We start from the raw sequence: 25,357 nt of genomic DNA on the forward strand, positions 1-25,357 counted from the left end.
ATGGCTTTGTGAAGGGAAGGTCATGCCTCACGAGCCTAAATGAGTTTTTTGAAGCGGTAACAAAAGAAATTGATGAGGGTAGGGCGGTAGATGTGGTCTACATGGATTTTAGCAAGGTATTTTACAAGGTCTCCCATGAGAGACTCATCCAGAAAGTCATGAGGCATGGGATCAGTGGAACCTTGGCTGTTTGGATAAAAAATTGGCTTAAAGGAAGAAAGCAGAGGGTAGTAGTGGAAGGAAAGTATTCTGCCTGGAGGTCAGTGATTAGTGGAGTGCTGCAAGGATCTGTCCTGGGACCCCTGCTCTTTGTGATTTTTATAAATGACCTGAATGAAGAGGCGGAAGGATGGGTGAGTAAGTTTGCAGATGACACGAAGATGGAGGAGTTGTGGATGAAGCTGTAGGTTGTCGAAGGTTACAAGAGGATATAGACAGGATGCAGAGTTGGGCAGCAAAGTGGCAGATGGAGTTCAATCCGGATAAGTGTGACATGATGCATTTTGGAAGGACAAACCAGGAGGCTGAGTACAGGGTTAATGGCCAGTTACTTAAGAGCGTGGATGAACAGATGGACCTTGGGGGTTCAAATCCATACATCCCTCAAGGTCGCTGCCCAGGTTGATAGGATTGTTAAGAAGGCCTATGGGATGCTAGGCTTCATTAATAGGGAGATTGAGTTCAAGAGTAGAGAGGTCATGTTGCAACTCTACAAATCTCTGGTGAGACCACATTTAGAGTATTGTGTTCAATTCTGGTCGCCTCATTATAGGAAGGATGTGGAAGCTATGGAGAGAGTGCAGAGAAGAGTTACCAGGATGTTGCCTGGATTGGAAAACAAGTTTTATGAGGCAAGGTTAGCAGAGCTGGGACTTTTGTCTTTGCAGCGTAGAAGGATGAGAGGGGACTTGATAGAGGTCTACAAGATTATGAGAGGCATAGATAGGCTGTATAGCCAGTACCTGTTTCCCAGGGCATGAATAGCAAACATCAGAGGGCATATGTACAAAGTTAAGGGAGGGAAGTTTAGGGGGACATCAGGGCTAAGTTTTTTTTACACAGAGGTTTGTGGGTGCCTGGAATGACTTGCTAGGGATGGTGGTGGAGGCTAAAACATTAGGGGTATTTAAGAGCCTCTTGGACAGGCACATGGATGAAAGAAAAATAGAGGGGTTATGGCATAGTGTAGGTTTAGTACTTTTTTTGAAAGGAATATATGGGTTGGCACATCATTTAGGGCTGAAGGGCCTGTACTGTGCTCTAGTATTCTAGTGTCTAGTTTAAATGAATGACTGCCTCAACAGCTTTAGTCTTCACCCGTCTCAGGCATTTACTGCTTTCTCTTGGCCCCCCTCTCACTTTCTGTAGCTTAAATTCCATGTTTCCTCACTTTTCCAAATCCTGATGCAGTCATTAACCTGAAATGTCTACTCTGGTTCTCTCTGCTTGAACACTGATCTGCTAAATTGCTCTGTCATTTTCTGTTTATGCTTTAAATTTCCAATATCTGCAACACCGCCCAATAAAAAGGCTTCTTATTTAATCGTCTTAACAATAGATTGCAATTTTCTATTTGCTTCTGTACATCCTAACAAAATAGATCATTGTCCTTCAGTGATTCACACACTGCAAATCCCATTATTCTCTCACTCAACAGCCTTGAGCACCCAACCTTGCTTACTGTATAAGTATTTGAAATTGTTTGTGAAATCTGACAGAAGGCCTATTCCTCAATTGCGTTTGGTTGGTTGTAAACTTTTTCTCTTTCTTGAGGTTTTACAGGGTTATTTCTTCTGAGTATGGATTTGTAAGCCTTTACTGACAGCAGTGATAGAGATAAAAAAAATTGTTATGGTCTGATTCAGTTCATACTTTCTAACATACAAGATGAAAACAGGGCATTAATGAAAGTAAAGATAAGTGCAAATGAATCCTTTGTTAAACCAGTGACTACTCCCAGCACCGCCACGTAGCTTCTGAATTAAATAAGATTATAGTACCATGTGGAGGAAGAGGTGTAGAAAAGAACTTGTGGAATAATAATCTGCACTGCACAGGAGTTACCCTAATGTTGTTAACTATCTTTCTTAACACAAGAGACTTGAAATCCCACACATTCAGCAATATATTCAATTGTCAACATCTGAGTTTATAATCACAAATTATTAAATTAGATGTATTACTTACGTGGTACACATGAGCCAAATTTGTCTGGGAACTCTGATATCAGATCATCATTAACCCGATCTTTCATTGGACCCAGAATAATGACAGGTCTACTGTAATTAACTGATATACAAAGCAATAGATGTTACCATAAAGTCATTTAACATCATTTTAATAAACACTTTATTCTTGTTGAGTTATTATTTCTTAATATTACTGTACTACATATATTTAATAGATAAAGGTTACAATTTAAAATTGTGGATAAGTACAATTTAATACATAAGTGGAAAAACGTTCCAAGAAAATATCCATATACTAGTAAATGTGTACATGTAAAATTAGGTTTGGAGACTGAAAAAAACATGGAAATGGGAAATAGAATTTGAATTGTATGAGGGCAATGAGTATAAAAGTAAAGATTTGAGATGATACATCTTCAAAAATATTAAAATCAGAGAATTACAAATGAAATCTACTGTTTGTTTTCTATTTCTCTAAAATAGCTATTAGACTCATTATTCACATGCCAATGGTGAGATTTAATTATTATTCATATCAGATTCCAGATCCCAACTAGCATTAATGGCTGTGCATTGAATTTCTTTTTTAACCTCTGCATCTTTACAAGAATATATCTGAAGTACTGTGACTTGCTCAACCTACTCACAAAAACCAGTGATGGAGCAATAATAACTTTTGCTTTTAATGTATAATTCTGTTTGACTTACTCTCTTGCTGCATGACTGGTTCATATGAAAGAATGCAGTCTTCTGGTCCCCCTGAGAGAAGACAAACACAAGTGTACTTTGTTCTTTATTCTTAAAAATAGTAAGCTCACTCACACAAATTAAAAAAAAATGTACATCTCTTTATATACAAAGATAAATTGAAGATCTCTCATGGATATTTTGAGATGAATACACTTTGCAAAGTGCTCATTTTTCTAACAAAACATTATTTATATTGAAATATTTGAAAACAAGTAGCTGTTTGACTATCTACAGAAGAAAAGAATTGAATGAACAAAATGTGCAACAGAAATCAACTCTGGAAGATAAAGTTTTGATGACTAAATCTGAATTTAAATGTAATTAAAAATTCTTTACACAATTTCATAGCTATCAAAAGAATAAATAAATATTGCATCATTTAGTAAAAGTGGACCAGAGGTTTGACATCCAATATTCATTTGTGTTGTGGTAAATTGTTCAGTCTAATAATAAATTTTCAGTGAGTCCTGTAAGGAGGAAATAAATATAAGACTCAAAAACAAAATAAACTTACTGTAGCTGCTTTCACTATCACTGGCATTTGAAGTAACATGTTCTGAAATAATAATAAATCATATTAGGAAGTCCATTTAAAAATGTCAGAAAACAATGCCAAGGGAATTTATTTTTCGGAAAGGAAATTGTATACATGCTGCATAACAGAAATGTACATAATTAAAACATAAAGGAGCTTTGGTAGAGAAATAGCAATTAAAAGAGCAGCAGTAATAGTTTTCATTTGGCAAGAGGAGGTGGAGGTAGATAGGGGGTATTGCAAAGTGCAGAAGGGAATGAGGAGCGATGCAGGATTCTGGATACTGTTGACTGTACATGGTGCTGTGCACCCCAGCAGCACAAGCACAAAATAATTAATGTAATATAAACAATGAATGTCATTAAGACAAGTAAACACATTCTAAGAGATACTCTGGACAGAATTTGAGCATCAATTTCAATTACTCATGCAAAAGTACAAAGAAACTGAAAACGTTTGACGATTTATATCGGGTTTCCTTCTAAGCTCCATTTTTACATGCTGGGATTCTCCTTGGGGATTTATGCAAATAATAATTAAAAGAAAGGTAATTACACAGTGACGTGTTATTCTGGTCATTCTTCAGAACTTACTCAGAGTCTTTGTTCCATAACCATCGTCGGCTAACCCGGGGATCTCCTGCAGAGTAGTCCCCAGACAGCAAGCAAAGACAGGAAGAATAACCGCAGAAGAGGAAGGAAGAAGTCAGTGGATTTGAATTGAATACTACCATGACAGACCATGCAGATAAGCCAATCAGGAGCCCACTTACACCTGCACGTGGTATTGTGCCAGAACCATATTTGTTTCAGAATTTTAATTTGCTTCAAGTAACACATACCAAAATGGTATAATTCAAAGACAGTATCCCTTTGGTTCCTAAATGCAAACTGTATTTCATTCTGAACTGTCAACAAATAGATTGAGAGTGTTTGCTCAGGTGTACCATCTGGTTTTATATTTTGTGAATATGGTAAATAGATGAACATGCTATTAAAGCAGCAGGATGATAGCTAAAACAGAAAAATTTCAGAATAATGCACCTATTGTCTGAAAATTGCAAACAATCTGAAATTCTGACCAGTATATGGCCAGACGTCTATTTGTTATGAAATACAATGTACTTAGGTTGATTAAAAAAAGGGACACAGTCTCATACCCATTTATAAAAAGTTTGCCTTTTGTGGGACAAAATAATGATGGGATCCAGATTGCTGTCACACATTGGTCACAGTAGTATAGCCTCACCTACCTCTGCGTGAGTGTGCATATATGTGGTTGTACTGAGTGCACTCTTAGCTATGCTGCCTCTTAAGCCTACTTACGTTCTGGATCACTGGTATCCTGCTCACTGTTGTCCTTGTTCTTGTAGAATGGGAATTTTCGTGAAAAGATGAGGTTCTTTTTACGCTTGTCATTGAATGACTGTGAAGGAGAAAAGGCATGGGGCAAACAGGGACATCTACAATAAATGTTGTCATACTCATGCTGAGAAACTCACAGGTTGTAAAAGTGGAAGTAATAGAAGTGACTTAATACATATGAGCCATCTTATATCAAACTCAGATCAAGCTCACTTTTAGTTTTATTGGGGATGGTGTAGTCTGGAAAATTTGAGCCCTATTTAAGTATATTTGAGCCTTTTTGGTCTTTGCAAAATATTTCCACTCCAAGAGTCCACTGAACGTTTTGATTAAAAAGGCTTGTAATTAATCTGGAATATTAAATACATTATACGTAAACTTCAAAATTTCCTAATGTATCTTTTAAAGTTAAGCAATGCAAAAATATTAATCATAGGGTATTATCATGACACATTAATGCACACTGTTAAGAGACAACTTTGTCAAAGACTGAACATATAGGGAACATAACCATGCTGTCAGTGATTATCTGTATTTATATTTGGGTGGACATAATGTTAGGGTGGGCATGCAGGTATTTTCCTCTGGCAGGTAAAGCACACTTATTCATGAAATTCTATATTAAATAATGTTAGAGTAGATTTTCAATTTGACACTATGTATTAATACTTGTATTGCAGTATAGTAACTGCTCAATATTAATTTCCATTGAGTGAAAGGGAAGTGAAATCAGATTGCTTTTAGTGACTCTGTTAGTTTCATGCCTAATGGTTCCCCGTGATGCAAGATACAACATGAGAAGAGCATTGGGCTCATTTGGAACTTAACAGCTTTATTGAATTGGTGCTTGAATTTTAAATATGCTTTAGCAAGTGTGCTTGCTATTCTGTAAATTAATCTTCTTAAACTTGCACTAAGTAACTTGATTCCCACTAAATACTAGAAATCATTGGGTTTGTTAAAGTTGTCATGTTAATTTAATTGATAGCTTATCAGAAAATAAAACAATTTGCTGGTATATAATATGACCATTCAAGCAAAGATGGCTCAGATATTGATTACAGGGAATATTCTGCACAAATACATGCTAACATTAGGCAGATAACAATTCATAAACACAGAAGAGATTAGGGAAATCCTTCTACTTATGAGTATTAACTTAATAAGCATTATAGTCACTGCTATTTTACTTCACTTTTACATCTGAACATAATTCAGCATTTGTTCAGAAACAAAACATAATTTAAAAAAAGGAACATTACAAGCAACAGACATTGGGCTCGATTTAATATTTTCACACTTTTCAGAGTAATGTCAGGAGATTCCCTGATGATATTGTACTGGCAACTGAACCAAATTTTTCTGTATATAAACAAATAAAGATACTATATTTGGCCAAATGATACTGGCAAAGTACTGTACTGGTGATGAGTTCACTGGGTATTCTTCCACATTGATGTCCTTGTTTCATCAATCTTAAAATTTTACTTTTAGGATAGCACAGATTTTCAAGTGCTCATCTTTAAGTAGGAGGTAAGAAATGATTGGGGAGAAAAGGAAATACAAGGAAGTTTTTACTAAATATGAAAAGCAAATTTTGAATAATGGTTCTGGATTACATCAGTTCTGTTGCAAAAAATAATGAATAACTAACTATCTAGATTGGCTCAAAATAGTTAAATAAAAGTCATATTCTATTCAACCAATCAAAGCGACTACAAATTTTGATTGGAGAAGAAACTAAGACTGTAGATGCATTTTTGAGGCACATAATTTGTGGTTATTCCTCAACAATAATACAGCCACATAATTAAATCGTGCCCATTATGAAGATATGTAAAAAAAAAGTTAAATTATGGTACTTGAAATATTGCAATGAACAATTCACAAAACATGCTTTGTTGGGGAAGCGTCAAGACAGGGAGGTTAAAGCGGCTGAAATAATAAAACATTGTTTTGTTAACAGTTTTTGGATTCATGCAAGCATACATGAGAAATGTAATTTTAATAGTAAATATCACATCAAAAACATGAAACGTAACAGATAAGTGTTTTCTCCAAGATCTGTGTAATTTGGCTCCAGTATGATGGCTAATATGCATTTAAAATGAAAATCTATTTCATATCAGAAGTTCAAAATAGTGAGACCAATTTCCACACGTACCACAGAATAACAGCCAGAAATTCATGCTTAACTGGTAGCACTAAATGGTCACTATGTGTCTGCAGTACATATAGTATTTCTCTTCTGAAACCAGAATTCATACAAAATGCACAATGAGCAACATGACTATCTTGTGCACTTAGAGAAGATGAATTTTAGGCCATAAATGACCATTCTGCCAATAAAAATGAATGAGAGTGTTTTAAATTGTCTTTTAAATAATGCTAACTCTCAATGGAAGTAAACATTCTGGTAAATACAATTAAGTAATTATCACTTTTTCAGTTTTTGTTTCTTTCTGCTTTGTGCAAAGACTATTTTTCCACTCTTCTTTGGCTCTTTGTTATAAAATAATTTAATTGTATCGGTATTTCACCCTATTTAGTCACCCTTTATATGTGAGTGCTAGCTGATCAACCAATTCATTAAATACAAAGGTGAAACTTAGAACATTTCTGCTCAACTATTGGATGAAAAACAAACCACTAAGGGTCCTCACAAATGTGACTATTTTAAATGATATGGTGTACATGTACGAAAAACAAGCTCAAACTAACCATGAACTAAATTTTCAGATCTATGAACAAAAACTGCAGCAAGTCAGTTTTGCTCAAAATGAATGGTGGCCAGTGCAGTTACCTTGAAATTAATTACTAATAACTTTCAAAGATATTTTGACTCTATAGAGAGTAACTATCCCTTCTTTCTTTATTTTTAAGAGATGGTATGTGAGAAATCTGAAGTTAAGACGGGCATTGTACATATATTGCGTATTTGCTTTTCCCTGTATTAACACAATGAAAGGTCAAGGTTAGATCCTGCATACTGTTAGAGGTAGGGATTTTGATCAATCACAAAGTAATATTGCACTAAACACCAATATATCATCAGAGATTCAACCAAAGGACTGAGAAAGATACACATTTCATCATGACAACCTACAAAAATAAATGAGCACGTGATTTGTAAGTAGAAGAGAGACATTTGTAACTTGCAACATTTTAAAGTTATAGTAACCTGATAATAAAATGTTAATCTGCAACAGAATCCCCTTCACCATTGAAAGTGAGAAATATGTTAGCCGGAAGAAGGTGGGTTAATATTGGGAAACATTTATCGTGATTCATTCAGTAATTGATTTTCCTGTATTTGGTGAAGGTGAATTTCAGGCCATAATTGACCACTTCTACTACAAGAATGAATCAGGTTGTTTTAATTTATCTGTTAAACAATACTAACTCTCAATGGAAGAGGACATTCTGAAGGAATCACCAGTAGATTTTTGCTCAGGACTACCAATTGAGATCTTTTCTTCCGTAACACTTACTGATCATGAGTAAGGTCAGGAGGCTTTCACCCCTGCTGAAACATGGAACTGTGCCCGTACTTTATAAAGATGAAATGGGCACTGAGAACAGGCGCTGCTGGAAGTAATTTTGCAGCTTAGGGAGTACTCACAACAGAAATGGCAAACAGTTCATAGATACTGAATGCAGAACTTCGATATAAGGAGTAGAGACACCCAGAGGAATGATTTGAATGCTTGGAATCCCAGAAAACCACATGAACAGAATTGTCTGGGAAGTTACACAGAGAGATTAATGTCCACAAAGATGCATTAATGACTTGGTCCCAGATTTGGCTGGGGCAAAGAAATGGCTAATATAATGACTATATAGTGATCATATCCATCCTCCTCCTCTCATCCCACTTATTTTATTTGACCTCAAATGCCTTACAGCTTGCAGATGGTTCACACAAAGCCTCCTGAACCCTCTTGATGAACCGGCACCGGTGGTATTGCCTGTACTGCTGGAACCCTGAGTGAGTGCAGCTCCTGTCTTGCACAGGCCTTTCTGCAGAGCCCGTAGGACATCACTTTCAGCAATGGAAGTGCTGACCAGCTTCTAAACAACACTTGCAATCCAACCACTATGCAACAACTAATGACAGAGCTCACAATCTCTAAAGCAGCACTAACCAAAGCAATTCGGGTTACGAATAATGCATAGGAGCTCCGAAGTCTTGCATCCAAAGCAAAACTGCTTCGATCATTGTTCCATATCCCAATGTTGCTATAGTTTATGAGGTTTTCAAGACTATCTGGCAATTTTTCTTCAGGCAACTGTCAGCCAGAAGATACCTTGTGCATTGGTTGCGTTAGTGAGTCCAGGAAGGTGTACCCTCTCAAAGTTCAATATATTATTAAAATACATATATGTCACCATATACAACCCTAAGATTCACCTTCTTGTAGGCATTCACAGTAAATACAAGAAACACAATAAAATCAATGAGATATTGCATCTAACAGGACAGATAAACAACCAATGTGCAAAAGAAAAAATATGCAAAGGCAAACAATAAAAAAAACTAGTCATTAAGTTGAGAACATGAAACAAAGAGTCTTAGAAGGGAGTCCATAGGTTGTGGAAACAGTTCCGTGATGGGGTGAGTGAAGTTATCCCCTCTGGTTCAAGAGCCTAATGGTTAAGGGATAATAACTGTTTCTGAAACTGGTGCTGCGGGTCCTGAGGCTCTTTTGCCTCCTTCCTGATGGCAGCAGTGAGAAGAGAGCTTGGACTGCATGGTGGAGGTCCTTGATGATGTATGCTGCTTTCCTGCAACAGTGCTCCATGCAGACATACTCAATGATGGAGTGGGCTTTAACTGTGATGGACCAAGCTGTATCCACCACTCAGAACAATAGCAATAGTCAGGGAGCTAGGGCTTTACTCTTTGGAGAGAGGGAGGATGAGAGGAGACATGATAGAGGTATACAAGATATTAAGAGGAATAGATAGAGTGGATAGCCAACACCTCTTCCCCAGGGCACCACTGCTCAATACAAGGGAACATGGCTTTAAGGTAAGGGATGGGAAGTTCAAGGGGGACATTAGAGGAAGTTTTTCTTTACTCAGAGAGTGGTTAGTGCGTGGAATACACTGCCTGAGTCAGTGGTGGAGACAGATACACTAGTGAAATTTAAGAGACTACTAGACAGGTATATGGAGGAATTTAAGCGGGGGGGGGGGGTGATATGGGAGACAGGGTTTGAGGGTTGGCACAACAATGTGGCCGAAGGACCTGTACTGTGCTGTACTATTCTATGCTCTATTGGTGCTCTGACAAGTTGGTCATTGGTTTATTGTTGTTATGTATACCAAGATACAGTGGAAAACTCCATTTTGAAAGCATTCACAGTTGTCTATAACTGGTTGCTGCCACTCACAATAAACAGTGCAGTTTGAAGCTGGACCATCTAGGTCCGGAGCTGCTCATGGTTACCTTTCATAAGTATCTCCAACCACTTCCATTCTTAACAAAGTAATAATTAACAGCATAGAGATTCGGGGGTAGGGAGGGGGATCTCTGGTTAGAATAAGGATGGTAAACAAAAACTCAGTAGAAAACAGCATCTAGCCACCGTGACTCTTAGTCAGTTGAAAACAGTTGGTGGATAGGTTATTCTAGCCAGAGCCCAGCTACCTCTTGTACCTCTTCTGGTGTTGACCCTGTATATGGACTGTGTTCTAGCTCCTGGTCATCCTCAAAGACTAGCGAAACATCTAATATCCCATAATATCCAACTATGAAAAGCATATATGAAATCAGCTTTAACAAAGCTCTCACCCCAATTTTAAACATATTATAGCCCCAAATTTATAACATTCAGCCCTGTTCACTGCAAAGAACTCTGCTTACTTCAAACTCCAATGAACTTGCAAGCAATTGATGGATCTCTTATAAACTGTAAGCGCAATTTTTTTTTAATCTTTGCTCTTCGGACAACTGTTCCATGCCTGGTCCATCTAGGTAGAAGTACGTAATAAAACTTCAATAATTCTGAAGTCACAAAATTACGTTGCACCTTTATAAAACTCCGGTGAGGCTGCATCTAGGAGTATTACTTTTAATTTTGGTCACCCCATTAGAGGAAGCATATGGAGGCTGTAGAGAGGGTGAAGAAGAGATTGACCAGGATGCTCACTGGATTAGAGGGCATGTGTTATAAGAATAAGTTGGAGAAACTTGGGTTGTTTTCTCTGGAGTGGTGAACACTGAAAGGAGATCTGGTTGAGGTTTATAGGTCTATGAGAGGCACAGGTAAAGTAGAAAGCTGGTAACTTTCTCCCAGAATTAAAATATCTGATAGTAGAGGGCATGCATTGAAGGTGAGATATGGTAAATTCAAAGATAATGTGCAGATTTTTTGAAAACATAGAGGCTGGTGGCTGCCTGGAGTGCACTGGTGGTGGAGGCAGATATAATAAATGCTCTTAAACAGCACATGAATGTGAGGAAAATGGAGGGATATGCACGTTGTGCAGGCTGAAGAGATTAATTTAGTTAGATGTTCAATCAGTTAGCACAATATCATGGGCTGAATGGCCTTTCCCTTTGCTTGTCTGCACTATGTTGTACGTAATCTGCTACTTGCTTATTCAAAAATCCCAAATGTTTGGCACATGGCTCACCAGGCAATGTTTCCCACACTCCCCCAAGTCTCATGGGTTACCGTGCTCCTCCATGATTCATTGGTCCAGGTTCTCATGCTCACCAAGACTCAACAGGTGCCTAGGTTTCTGTGTTTTCTTGAGACTTAGCAAGGCTCCAGTTCCTACATTTCCCTATACAGTATCTTAGAGAATTTAATGGTGAATTTATTATAACACTCTATGACATCATAAAAATCTAATTAAAAGAGTGGTGGGAATTAATGCAGAAAATATCTGCCAGTTCAGAAAACCTACTAGTCCAAGATCATGCCAGATTATCAAAGTTTTACTGTATTCATCAATCAATTTCACTAGGTAGATACCAAATGGGTATCACTCAATGTTTGAAACCATCCATAATATGAGCATTGTATTTTAATACTTAAGGTTGTTATAACCGGGAGTGGCAATGGGGACAAGCTCCCACTACCTATTAAATTCTTCCAATGGCCTGCACCAAGTCCAGTTCCTGGCCTTCACGTGTGGCTTAGCTTGGCGGAACCGTTTCTTCTGCCAAGAGAAGGGGCAAAGGTGAGTTACCGGCGCCTTAAAACCAGTCGCTTTGGGCAGATGGGGCTTGTCAGCCGTGGTTGGCAGCTCACCTAGGAGAAGGAAAACTCTGATCTCAAACATCCACTGCCTTGTAATTATACCCACTCATAGGGAAGTCTTTGGGAGTAAGCCCTGAGGAAAAAATCCGGAGCTGGGGTCCCAAAGGCAGTCCTACATTGAGTTCAGTGCTGACTGCAACTCCTGCGACACTGCTGGTACTAAACTGTATCGGTCTCTGCCGTTCCTTTGGGTTCAGCATATGTGTGGAGAGGGGGAGCTTGCTACGTGGGCAACAGCTTGCTCCCCCTATCGTACTGCCCAGGCTTGCATATCTAGATAGCTACAGTGGTGCTGGAAAGTACGTGAACCCTATAGAATTTTCTCTATTTCTGCATAAATATGACTTAAGATGTGATCAGATCATCACATAGACTTAAAACTAGATAAAGAGAACCCAATTAAATAAACAACAGAAAAACATTATACTTGTTCATTTATTTATTAAAAAAAATATCACAAATGACCTGACTTGGTCCAACTAAGCAGAGTCCACTGCCAAGAAGGCCCACCAGCACCTTTACTTCCTGAGAAAGCTAAAGAAATTTGGCCTGTCCCCTAAAACTCTCAGTAATTTTTATAGATGCACCATAGAAAGCATTCTTCTAGGGTGCATCACAACCTGGTATGGAAGTTATCCTGTCCAAGACCGGAAGAAGCTGCAGAAGATCGTGAACACAGCCCAGCACATCACACAAACCAATCTTCCATCCTTGAACTCACTTTACACCGCACACTGTCAGAGCAGTGCTGCTAGGATAAACAAGGACACGACCCACCCAGCCAACACAATTTTCATCCTTCTTCCCTCCGGGAGAAGGCTCAGGAGCTTGAAGACTTGTACAACCAGGTTTGGGAACAGCTTCTTTCCAACTGTGATAAGACTGCTGAATGGATCCTGACCCGGATCTGGGCCGTACCCTCCAAATATCCGGACCTGCCTCTCATTTTTTTTTGCACTACCTTACTTTCCCTTTCTGTTTTTCTATTTATGATTTATAATTTAAATTTTTAATATTTACTATCGATTTGTAATCCAGGGAGCGCGAAGTGCAGAATCAAATATCGCTGTGATGATTATAAGCTCTAGTATCAATTGTTTGGCGACAATACAGTAAAATGATCCAATATTACATGTATTTGTTGGAAATAGTATGTAAACCTTTGTTTTCAGTAACTGGTGTGACTCCCAGAGATAACTTCAACCAACTGCTTCCAGTAACTGTTGATCCGTCCTGCACATCGGTTGAAGATCTGATCATATTTTAGGTCATATTTATGCAGAAATAGAGGAAATTCTACAGGGTTCACACACTTTCTAGCACCATTGTAGGATGCAATACCCATGGTCAACTCTGATCAATGGAAGCCTCATACCTCATATTTTAATGCCTCAAATATACAGCTCACCATTTAAAATTGCTGAGAAGTTCGGAGTGCACTTAAGGAATGATTTAACACTCTGATTTAACTGTATAATCTATAAGGAACTAGAGTAGCAGTACTCTTATGAAGTCCAATGGTTCATATTCTTCTACCCTCACCTGTGACCTTCAGCAGTCTTATGATTCTCCGTGTCTCAAGGTTTCAACTGCAAGTACAAAACTCTAATATCACAAAGTAGTTTGGAATTAAAGGAGTAAGTGAAAGAGCATTTTAAAACAAAAAAAAAATGCAAGATTTAAAGTCAGTTGTCTTTTTCATCTTGCATCGCACAGGAAATTTGATTGGGTCTTTCCTGTTGTCAGTTATCTTTGCACTTCTGCAGGATACAAGCAATTAAATAACATATGTCTCGGTGTCCTGGGGACACCACCTTTGGGCTTTCCTAGGCTAAAATGCACTGGATCAAGAACTTACAAGTAGTTACCTACAGCTTTGGATCATCTCCACATTGCACATCACTGATCAATGCAGCCTTCCTCCCCAAACACGAATGATCTCTATCCCTGACTCTGTTATTTAATTCTTCTTCATTTCTTGATAGCTGTGACTATTCCTTCCCCCCCCCCCCCCACCCCAAACAGCTTCTGTCTCTATTCCTCACCCAAGTGACTGCTGGCCTCCTTGCTCTCCAACAATCTGCCAGTCATTTCCACTCCCTACCCCCATCAACTTCCAGTCTTCTCTGGATCCAATCTCTCTCTCCTTAATATCTAAACTCTGATGCCTTTCCACCTCTACACCTCCTCCTGTCTAATTAAAGGAACAGTTAACTAATGAGCCAATGGGAAATGCGAAACATTGAGAAAGGGTGATGGTCCAAAGAGAAAAGGTGGAACATTTCAGTACTGACGTTTTATATAATGAGCCAATATCCAAATGGTCATTGGCACTTTGCTCTGCCATTCGTATGCTCCTTAATCAATTCATGAGACTTTCTAAAAGTGTGCATTTTATATATAGTATACAGTTTATCCTAAGTTTTTGAACATAATCTTCAATCAAGTATTTTGACAGAAAATGAAAAATGTGCACTTTTGTGGAAACTAACAATACAAAATCATTTATATCCATCTCTGTACAAAAATATTATGAAGTAAATTTAGTCAAGGACAGACCAATTTTCAAATTTTCAAGTATTCACTGTAAAAATATTTATGTCAGTATTCTCTAAATTAGATACATCAGGAAAACACAGGTTTTGGAGAAATCCATTTAAATTATTGGATCCAGGAAATACTCGTTGATGTATTTTTGTAGGCAGGCCTGTAAAAGGGAGAGTGAAAGATAATTGTACATCATCTTGGCTCTTTAAACTGACTGATGTTGAACTATTGTTGATATTAGAGATTGTAATGTGGTCTACTTTGGGGAAATTTAGAACTGGGGGCTTATTTTCAGAAATAAAGAGTTCCCCTTTGGAAGGAGGTGAGGAAGATTTCTTTCCTTAGGTTATGAATCTTTGAAATTTTCTTTCCAGATTTGTGGATGTTAAGCATTAAATATATTTAAGGTCAATAAAGACTTACTTTTTTGGTCTAATTGCTATCTTTTATGCTCTAATGCTCTTATTCTCAGAGAAATTTATGTCACATATCTGACATTATTTCCAATCAAATTCTTCCCTCTTACTCACTTGGAATTTAAAGTTGTAATGATAGCAAAACTATCAAGCATTATTATCAATGCTGAGACAATCTTTGCTGTTGAAAGTGGAAATCAGAAACTGTAATATGTTACCCACCTCCTTTACAGGTTAACTGTGTTGGTCTTCTCTGATGCAATTACAATTTTCAATAACTCCATCTGATATAAATTTTCAGTATTTACTTTTGCATTTTTCTCATACTGCAGTTGAAGCTATGGTTGAATATAAATTTCCAAAGCATTAATTTTATTTGACAATGACTGCAATCCAATCGGTTGATTTGACTTATACCACTTCTTCATTGTAGGAGTGCTTGATATCTGAACTCAAACAGACTACAAACATCCCCTTTCATTTATAACTTCACATTGACACAAAATAATTGGTCAATGGTTTGACTTATTTTGTAACTCTGTTGTAAAAATAGATACCAGTGTACTGTGAACTTAAAAAGAACTGGAGGTATTGTCAAGTTATGCTGCCTCACACTCAATTTAACAGCTTTATACTCTTCCTTTGTAGGTTGGAATATGTTCATCAAAATAGTAATATGTATTTACATGTTGATTACAATGTGCCTGTTCTTAGTCTTTATAAAATATATAAATGCTCTGTTTCTGGTGTTTTAGAATACAAATTAATGATACCATGGGTGCATCTGTATAAATGCTTACTTTGTGTTTTCTGTTTGTCAAAACCTAAAATTTCCACACTATAGCTTGGACAAATCAAGGAATCATGCAAAATTAATCATATTATATTGATGATGAATTAGTAAACATACAATTTTATCTCGACATGTTTCAGTGCATGATCATATACTGTAATTTTATTTTTTTTGACAAAAGTTAGCTTTTATTTTGTGTAAGTCATTTCTGCTTGGATAGTTATTACTTCAGAAAAACTCCATTCAGACTGCTTTCTTGTAGTCATAAAGCAGTGTATTTTTTGGTATATAAATGATTTAAATCGGTTCATTATATGAAGAACAGTAAAACCAAAAAGGGAATGCAACACAGGTCAGTTTGCACAAATACACTCTGCACTCACCAGATCTGTATCTCATTAGTCAGTATTCTTATAATTACATGGATAGAAAACAACACATACCCATATAATTGCCTGGAGCAGAGATGCAACAATCTTTGTGAAATATAGAATTCACTGGGAACCAGTTATTGAACAGTGTCTTTAAACCTATGCCAATGGTATTGATGATCATATTAGATCATAAATTCCACATGCTCCAACAAATTCACTGATAATACCAGCCCCCTTAATAAATTCACAGTACATAGTTTTATAAGGAATGAGATAAATTCCTGAAGATCTCGAAAAATGTACTTTGCATTCCAATATAAGCTCCATTGCAACATTATAATCTTCATGAATTAGAACCAATATAATTCTATGAAGGCTGAGATTGAGATTGCTCTCACTTAATTTGCAGTGGGCCAAACTGCAGACTTGCAGAGTCCTGAGGTGCAATTGTTGCACTTTGCTGTAATATGGGCAGTGCAGTTTAGTGTGGTTTGTGACAAATATGTAGCAATTGACAGAGGTCAGGACAAGTTGGGAGAATGATAGATATGTGGTCATATTGAAAAAAATTACCATTCATAAGCATTTGACTGGTGGTTCAGCTATGGAACACTGTTTTATTTTGGAAATTACTTTGTGGAACAGCAGAACCATAATGACTATAATCAACGATACTCTGGCTCTCAGTTCTTTCTATATGACAGCATATGTGGTAACCCTCCAGCTTGACCCCACCTAAGTTCTTAGGATATCTGGTATAGCAAAACCTATATGGAGTTTCCACAAGCTACAAGTAGGCCTCATAGAAGTTTATCGCCGATGGATTCTGTCACATGAACCCATTAGCTCTCGAATACTGTTTGAACACTATTTTTAAAGAACATAGAAACAAAGTAATGTAATTAGACTACGTTCTTCGAGCTATTCAATGATGTGGCCTGATTCTATCACTCAATAGGCCTTTTCATCTTATGTCAACACTTCTGCTTAAAAAGTCTTTTGTTCAGCTTGAAAATGATCTTATACTCTTAGATCAAAACGAATAGCAAGTAAATTTCAAGTTTCTACCACTCTGCTTGCAGATATACAGTACTGTGCAAAAGTCTCGAGGCACCCTCGATTTTTTGTATGGTTTCACATAGTATGGCCTCCACAGAACCCTGATCTCAACATTATTGAGGCTGTCTGGAATTACCTGGAGAGAAGGAAGCAAGCAAGACACCCAAAGTCTGCAGAGGAACTGTGGCAAGTTCTCCAAGATGCTTGGAGCAACCTACTAGCTGGTTTTCTTTTAAATCTACACAACAATGTACCTAAAAAAATTGATGCTGTATTAAAAGCAAAGGGTAATCACACCAAATATTGATTTGATAAGTTTTTTTTTACTGTTTACTGCTCTTATAGTAATTTTTTTTGACATTTAGAAACTTTTCATTTCATTAGTTTTGAAAGCATCTTCATTTTACAGAATTTTATGACCTCTGCCTAAAATTTTGCAAAGTATTATAGTCCCTAACCACTGTTTTCAGGCCTTAATTTATCAGGAGGTGGAGGAATTCGAGGATTGGTGTCAGGAAATAACCCCTTCATCAATGTCAACAAGATAAAGGAGATGGTTATCGACCTCAGGAAAACTTGCACTACTCACACCTTCTTTACATCTAGGAATCAAGGACTAACACACATAATGTAGTAAATTCAAGATTGTTTAACATCATTTCCAGTATGCGAGTTTAAAGAAGAACAAAATAATTGTTACTCTGGACCTGGTCCAGCCCCAAAAATTCACTGCTGTAAAGCGAAGATACAGCAGTGGAAACTGCAAGCTGTTTCAAACTCCTGGGAGTGCACACTTCACACAACCTTTCAAGGTCCCAGATCACATCTACACAATCAAGAAAGCTCACCAATGCCTCTACTTTCTGAGGAGGTTGAAGAAAGCTGGACTTTGCTCATCAATACTCAGATGAACAGGAGAGAGTATGCTATCATGCTGCATCACTGCTTGGTAAAGAAACTGCACTGTGGTGGTAGGAAGGCTTTGCAACAGGTAGTCAAAAACTGCCCAAAGCATCACTGGCACTAGCTGACCCACCATCAAGGACATATATACAGAAAGGTGTCAGAAAAAGGCTAGCAATATCATGAAGGATCCCACCCACCCTGCTCATGGACTACTTGTTCCACTCCCATCAGGGAGAAGGTTACATAGCATCAAAGCCAGGACCACCAGACTTAAAATCAGTTTCTTTCCCCAAGCACTGTATATATAGTGTTATTTAAATTATTGTGTCCTTTATCTTATTGTGTTTTCTTTGGGCTGCATCAGATCCAGGGTAACAATTATTTTGTTCTTCCTTATACTTGTGTACTGGAAATGACATTAAACAATCTTGAATTTATTATACTTAATCTTAGATTCCCAACATCAGAAGTATGCTGCTAAATGTATGATTGTCATAACACATCCTTTTTGAAATTTAAGTTCCTGAGTTCCTTAGAGAAGTCATATGCCTGAGCATCCCAAAGAGTAAGGAAATGCTCTTTTGTCACTAGCACCACAACTAATTCTGACTACATATGTGCTTGCTTCACCATTGCACTTCAGGCTGTTTTTTTATCATAATCTTTTCCAGATAGAATTTCTGAGTCTGCACTTTATCCCACTTTTTGTTGTGTATTTTATATTTCAATAATATGAGTAATCTTGTATATATATATTGGTTGAAAAAGCATTCTTGTTCACTTAAATAATTAATTATGGTTTACAGGTATAAATGCATGAATTGCAAGCATCATCATGCTACCACGTGATATGTACGTGCCTCGTTTAAAGTAAAGACAAAGTTACACCTGAATTTCTTAGACTCCCCATGTTTCTTTGAAATAATTTAATCTTTTGAAGTTACAAAACATAACACTTTTGTTCTCAATAAACCCCACTAATCGTATTCTTCTATATTCTATCTGCAGACTGATGAAGGGTGTGCCTCAGGGATCTGTTCTGGGACCCCTACTCTTCGTGATTTTTATAAATGACCTGGATGAGGAAATGCAGGGATGGGTTAGTAAATTTGCTGATGACACAAAGGTTGGGGGTGTTGTGGATAGTGTGGAGGGCTGTCAGAGGTTACAGTGGGATATCGATAGAATGCAGAACTGGGCTGAGAAGTGGCAGATGAAATTTAACCCAGATAAATGAGAAATGGTTCATTTTGGAAGGTCAAATTTGAAGGCAGAATATAATATTAATGGTAAGACTCTTGGCTGTGTGGATAGGACATTTAAAGCTGCTGCACAGGTTGACAGTGTTGTTAAGAAGGTGTATGGTGTGTTGGCATTCATCAACTATAGGATATAGAGTTCAAAAGCCATGAGGTAATGTTACAGTTACATAAGACCTTGGAGTACTGTGTTCAGTTCTGGTCACCTCACTATAGAAAGAGTGCAGAGGAGATTTACAAGGATGTTGCTTGGATTGGAGAGAATGCCTTATGAAAATAGCTTGAGTGAACTTAACCTTTTCTCCTTGGAACAATGGAGGGTGAGAGGTGACTTGATAGAGGTGCATAAGATGATGAGAGATATTGTTTATGTAAATAGCTAGAGGCTTTTTTTTCAGGCTGAAATGGCTAACACGAGGGGGCATAGTTTTAAGGTGCTTGAAAGTAGGTACAGAGGGGATGTCAGGGGTAGGTGTTTCACACAGAGAGTGGTGGGTGCGTGGAATGCACTGCCAGAAATGGTGTTGGAGGCGGACACAATAAACTCATTTAGACGAGCCTTAGATAGGTACATGGAGCTTAAGAAAATAGGTGGCTATGTGGCAGGGTAATTCTAGGCAGTTTCTGGAGTAGGTTACATGGTCGGCACAACATTGTGGGCCAAAGGGCCGGTAAAGTGCTGTAGATTTCTATGTTCTATAAATATTTTGGGGACTTCCGGGGTCAATTATGGAGTGAGTCGGTGCATGTGAGTGTGGCTCCCGATTTTTATTGAAAATCTACCTGTTTATCTTTGCCGTATGCTCGAGATAACTGAATATTTACCATTGTGAACAACGCGGGACATAGCTGGACATTGAAATGGCAAGTAGAATGTACCTTCGAAGTAAAACTGGGGAAAAAGATAGCGAAGCCGCGAGCAAGAGGGCGGATGTTACAGTAATGGCGCCGTTGCATGCTGCTGGACCTGGGCCCGGACCTGCCCTACCCGATGACTTGGAGAGGCTTCGTTTAGTACTTATTACTGACATGACGCAAGCAGTTCATTCTGCCTTAAAAAGAGAACTTGAAGATGCTTTATCACCAGTGACTGCTACCATGGAACAAATTATGTCTTCTTACGAGTCGCACGACGAACGCATTCGTGGGGTTGAAGACAGCTTGAATGATTAGTGACCGACTGGTGAGCGCCGAAACCGCCATTGCAGCGTTGCAGAGCGAAAACGCATTTCTGAAGGGAAAGCTTGATGACCTCGAAAATCGGTCGCGGAGATCCAATTTGAGAGTGGTCGGCATTCCTGAAAATTTGGAAGGTTCGGACCCTGTTAAATTTATGACCAAGTTTTTTGACGAAGTGCTGGGGACAAATTTTTTCCCAAGTCCTCTCGTACTTTCGCGTGCTCACCGAGTCGGACATAAACCATCCGGTGTCTCTGGAGCCAAGCAAACGAGACCAAGAACTTTCCTGGTTTGCTTTCACTCCTTTCAAGATAAGCAACACATCATCAACAGACGGAAGCAGGAGCTGTACTTCCGCGAACACCGCGTGTTTTTTTTGTGAAGATTTTAGTGCGGAGCTGGGGAGAAAACGAGCAGCTTTCAAGGAGGTGAAATCCCTGCTCTATGGGAAAGGGGTCAGGTTTGGCCTCTTGTATCCTGCCCAGCTCCAGGTCATACATGAAGGTAAAAAGCATTATTTCGATACACCAGAGGCGGCCGAAGAGTTTTACCATTCACGCTGGGGAGAAGAAGAACGAGAAGAGCAATGACTTTTTTTTAAGCTTATTCATGCAGCATGGAAGGGGCCTCATGCTGAGGCAAACTGTTAATTTTCACAATCCACTTCTTTGTTCATTTTTTCCAGTTTAATTTGTGGAACGCGATCGGGTCGAACTGCTATGCTGCCGAAACTGATTAACAAAAACTTTCAACCAGCAAAATGTAAATATTTGGGATTTATATCTCGGGTGTTTAAGTTGCCCAGTGTTTTTTTTTGTTTTTAATGCTTAGCTTGACCTGTGTCATCTTTAGCCTATATGTTATATTAAAGGTAGTATAAGTGATAGGGTAAATGTTAAGGAGGGGAGCCACCCTAGATTAGATTGAAATTTGGGTTGTATGGGGAACGCCTTGGAAGTTTTTGGTTGGGTACTGCCTGCGATCATCCTCAATTGGGGAGGTAGATCTAGGTTTCGGGGGTTAATTGGGTTTTTTTGTTTGTGTAAAGGGGTGGGGGGAGTGTTTTGGGGGATTACCATGGCAGTTTATTCATCTGTGTGTTACGGATTGATCAGACTTTCTTTCCATTGTGCGTTATTGTGTGCAACTTATACCCTTGCACTGTTTTGGATTGTAGGCCCTGTGCGCCTTTTGATATGGTTAACGTGAGTGCTGCTGATGGAGGCCACCCTGTGAGGTTTATTTCTTGGAATGTAAAGGGGCTCAATGGTCTGGTTAAAAGAGCTAAAATTTTCTCTCATCTGAAACAATTAAAAGCAGATATACTATTTCTACAAGAGACACATTTAACAGTGGAGGACCATAATAGACTTCGTAAAGCATGGATTAGTCAGGTTTTTCATTCCAGATTTAATATTAGGTCCAGGGGGGTGGCAATATTAATCACCAAAAGAATGTAGTTCACACCATCTGATGTAATCAGTGACCCTAATGGTCGCTTTATTATAGTCTCTGGCTCTCTCTTTCAGATACCTGTTATTTTGGTAAATCTTTATGCTCCTAATTGGGACAATGTCCAATTTGCAAATAAGGTTTTGTCATTAATACCTAACCTGAATACACATAAGCTAACCTTTTCTGGAGATTTGAACTGTGCTATTGATCCACTGCTTGATAGGTCTTGCCCTAGGGGAACATTTTCTGGTATGGCAAAGGCCTTCTCGATGTTTATGCAACAAAATGGTTATATGGATCCTTGGAGATTTTTGAATCCATCAGTTAGGCAATTCTCTTTCTTCTCTCATGTTCACCACTCCTATTCCAGGCTAGACTATTTCTTTATAGATAATTCCTTGATACCAATGATTAGACAAATTGAATACACTGCTATAGTTATATCTGATCACTCGCCCGTGAAACTGGACCTATGTTTTCCTTTAAACGTTAGAGAACGGCCTCTGTGGAGACTTAACCCCCTTTTGCTTTCTAATGAGAGATTTTGTAGTTATATATCGGCTAACATTGACACATTCTTCGAGACTAACAAAACTGAGTTGATATCGTACTCTTTACTTTCGGAAACTTTAAAAGCTTACTTGAGGGGTCAAATAATATCTTATACTTCACATGCCAATAAAGAGCGTAGGAAGGAAATGCAAGTGTTATTGAAATCAATTTGGGACCTGGATAGAAAATACTCTGAGGCACCCACTGCGGAATTATATAAAAGCCGGGTTGATTTGCAAGCTAAGTTTAATCTTCTATCTACAAACTTATCAGAACAATTAATTCTTAAGACACGTGGCCTCTATTATGAATATGGTGACAAGGCGAGCCGGCTTATGGCTCATCAGTTGAAACGTCAAGCTGCATCACGACTTATTCCCCAGGTAAGAGACAGGCATCAGAACTTGACAAGCAATCCAAAAGAGATTAATAACATCTTTGCAACTTTTTATTCCTCTTTGTATGCCTCAGAGTTCCCCTCAGATAAAACAAATATGGAACATTTTTTAGATAATTTGGAAATACCAACTCTTGAACCAGAGGAGGTGGAGAACCTAGATCGGGCTCTTGGGCAGGAAGAGATTAATAATGCCATTATGGCTATGCAGAGTGGTAAGTCCCCAGGTCCTGATGGTTATCCAATAGAATTTTATAAGAAATTTAAGGATAAGCTCACACCGGTCCTTCTAGAAGTGTTTCAGGAATCTTTGGAGAATGGCTCCTTACCCCTTTCTCTTTCACAGGCAGCTATTTCACTACTTCTTAAAAAGGACAAGGACCCAACTCAATGTGGATCATATCGCCCCATCTCACTTTTGAATGTAGATGTGAAAATTTTGGCTAAAATGCTTGCAGGTCATTTAGAACGTCCCCTTCCCAAAATAATTTCAGATGATCAAACAGGTTTTATTAAAGATCGCTATTCTTTTTTTAATATCCGTCGACTGGCTGATGTGGTTTATTCACCCAGTGATTCTCCAAGTCCGGAGGTTGTTATCGCCTTGGACGCGGAGAAGGCACTTGATAGAGTGGAGTGGGTATACTTGTTTAGTGTTTTGGAGAAATTTGGATTTGGCAGAATATTTATAGCTTGGGTTAAGCTATTATACCACTCGCCTTTAGCGTGTATACAGACAAATTATTTTCGATCTGACTATTTCCCATTAACATGTGGCACTCGCCAAGGCTGCCCACTGTCCCCTCTTCTTTTTGCAATTGCAATTGAGCCTCTTTCTATTGCACTTAAGTCAACTACATTATTTCAAGGTGTTAGAAAAGGGGACATGGAACACTGTGTTTCCCTATATGCTGATGACCTCTTACTTTATGTTAGCCACCCTGTAGGTAGTAGTCCTGCTATTGTGTCATTATTAGGTCAATTTGGAGCCTTCTCTGGTTATAAACTGAACTTTCAAAAAAGCAAATGCTTTCCCATTAATAACATGGCCCTACAGATCCGACAGGAATCCTTGCCCTTTCCTTTATCTCAAGATGGTTTTGTATACCTAGGAATACATATTACTCGCTCTTTTACATCTCTGTTTGAAGCTAACTACAGGCCTCAGGTTAGCCAAATGAAGGCTGATTTCGAGAGATGGCGCAGTTTACCCCTTACTATAGCTGGGAGAATTCAGTCAGTGAAAATGACAATATTTCCTAGATTTCTCTATTTGTTTCAGTGTTTGCCAGTTTTCTTATCTAAGTTATTTTTTAAAATCGGTCGATCAAGCTACAACCTCCTTTATTTGGGAAAATAAAGTCCCAAGGGTTAATAAGCACACTCTTCAAAGAGGTCGTGACGTAGGTGGAATGGGTCTTCCCAGCTTTATTCATTATTACTGGGCATCGAACATTCAAAAAGTATTATTTTGGCCTCACCGGCCAGATATAATCTGGTGCCTGCTTGAGTCACGGTCTTGCCACTCCTCGTCTCTCCCAGCTTTGGTGTACCATTGAAATCCTCTCAATTCACATCTAACCCGGTCGTGCTCTCCACCCTCAAAATTTTTAATCAATTTCGCTGCCACTATAAGTTCATATCAGCTTCAGTTTTGGGCCCCATTCATAAAAACCATTTATTTCCTCCCTCCACATTCGATTCAGCTTTTAGACAATGGGGTTTGAACGGTCTTATGTGCATTAAGGATTTGTATACTGATAACATATCTGATGGTTTTGATAACCTGCGTGGCAAGTATGGCCTTCTGCATAATCATTTTTTTAAATACCTGCAGATTCCCCACTTTGTCAAGGAAAAATTTCCCTCTTTTCCTGTTCTACCACCTGCTATGTTATGGGTAAAATTCACTCTTAGCTTTAACAATAAGGGGCTGATTTCTGAACTATACTCTCAGCTGATGTCTTTGGGAGTTCAAGATCTAAACAAAACTAAGAGTAGGTGGGAGGACGACCTCGGTATGGACCTTGCGGAAGAATATTGGGCAAAAGTATTGAATGGGGTTCATTTCTCATCATCATGTGCTAGACTGGGTACATTTAAGTAAAGCCAGACTGGCAGACATATACCCTGGGACAGACGCTGGCTGTGACAGGTGTTCCTTCTCTCCGGCTGGTTTAGTACATGCATTTTGGTCATGCCCTCTGCTTGATGACTATTGGGCACTGGTTTTTAAAATTATCAGTGAGGTTTTGGGGGTGACACTGAGACCTTGCCCGCTTATAGCTGTATTTGGTGTGGCAGATGA

General features: G+C 38.3%; 1 protein-coding gene across 6 annotated transcripts in view; it reads right to left on the bottom strand.

The window, feature by feature from the left end:
- Positions 1 to 25,357, bottom strand: part of dlg2 (discs, large homolog 2 (Drosophila)) — an 823,880-nt gene that overhangs the window by 38,074 nt on the left and 760,449 nt on the right. For all 6 annotated transcript variants that reach the window (XM_072263309.1, XM_072263307.1, XM_072263311.1 and 3 more), the window contains 4 exons: positions 4,800 to 4,899; positions 3,454 to 3,495; positions 2,898 to 2,948; positions 2,188 to 2,289 (listed from right to left, as the gene is read on the bottom strand). In XM_072263309.1, coding sequence (XP_072119410.1) covers positions 2,188 to 2,289; positions 2,898 to 2,948; positions 3,454 to 3,495; positions 4,800 to 4,899 — 295 coding nt within the window. The remainder of the gene's footprint in view (positions 1 to 2,187; positions 2,290 to 2,897; positions 2,949 to 3,453; positions 3,496 to 4,799; positions 4,900 to 25,357) is intronic.

This window comes from Mobula birostris, chromosome 7 (assembly GCF_030028105.1).
Source record: "Mobula birostris isolate sMobBir1 chromosome 7, sMobBir1.hap1, whole genome shotgun sequence".
Lineage (NCBI taxonomy): Eukaryota > Metazoa > Chordata > Chondrichthyes > Myliobatiformes > Myliobatidae > Mobula > Mobula birostris.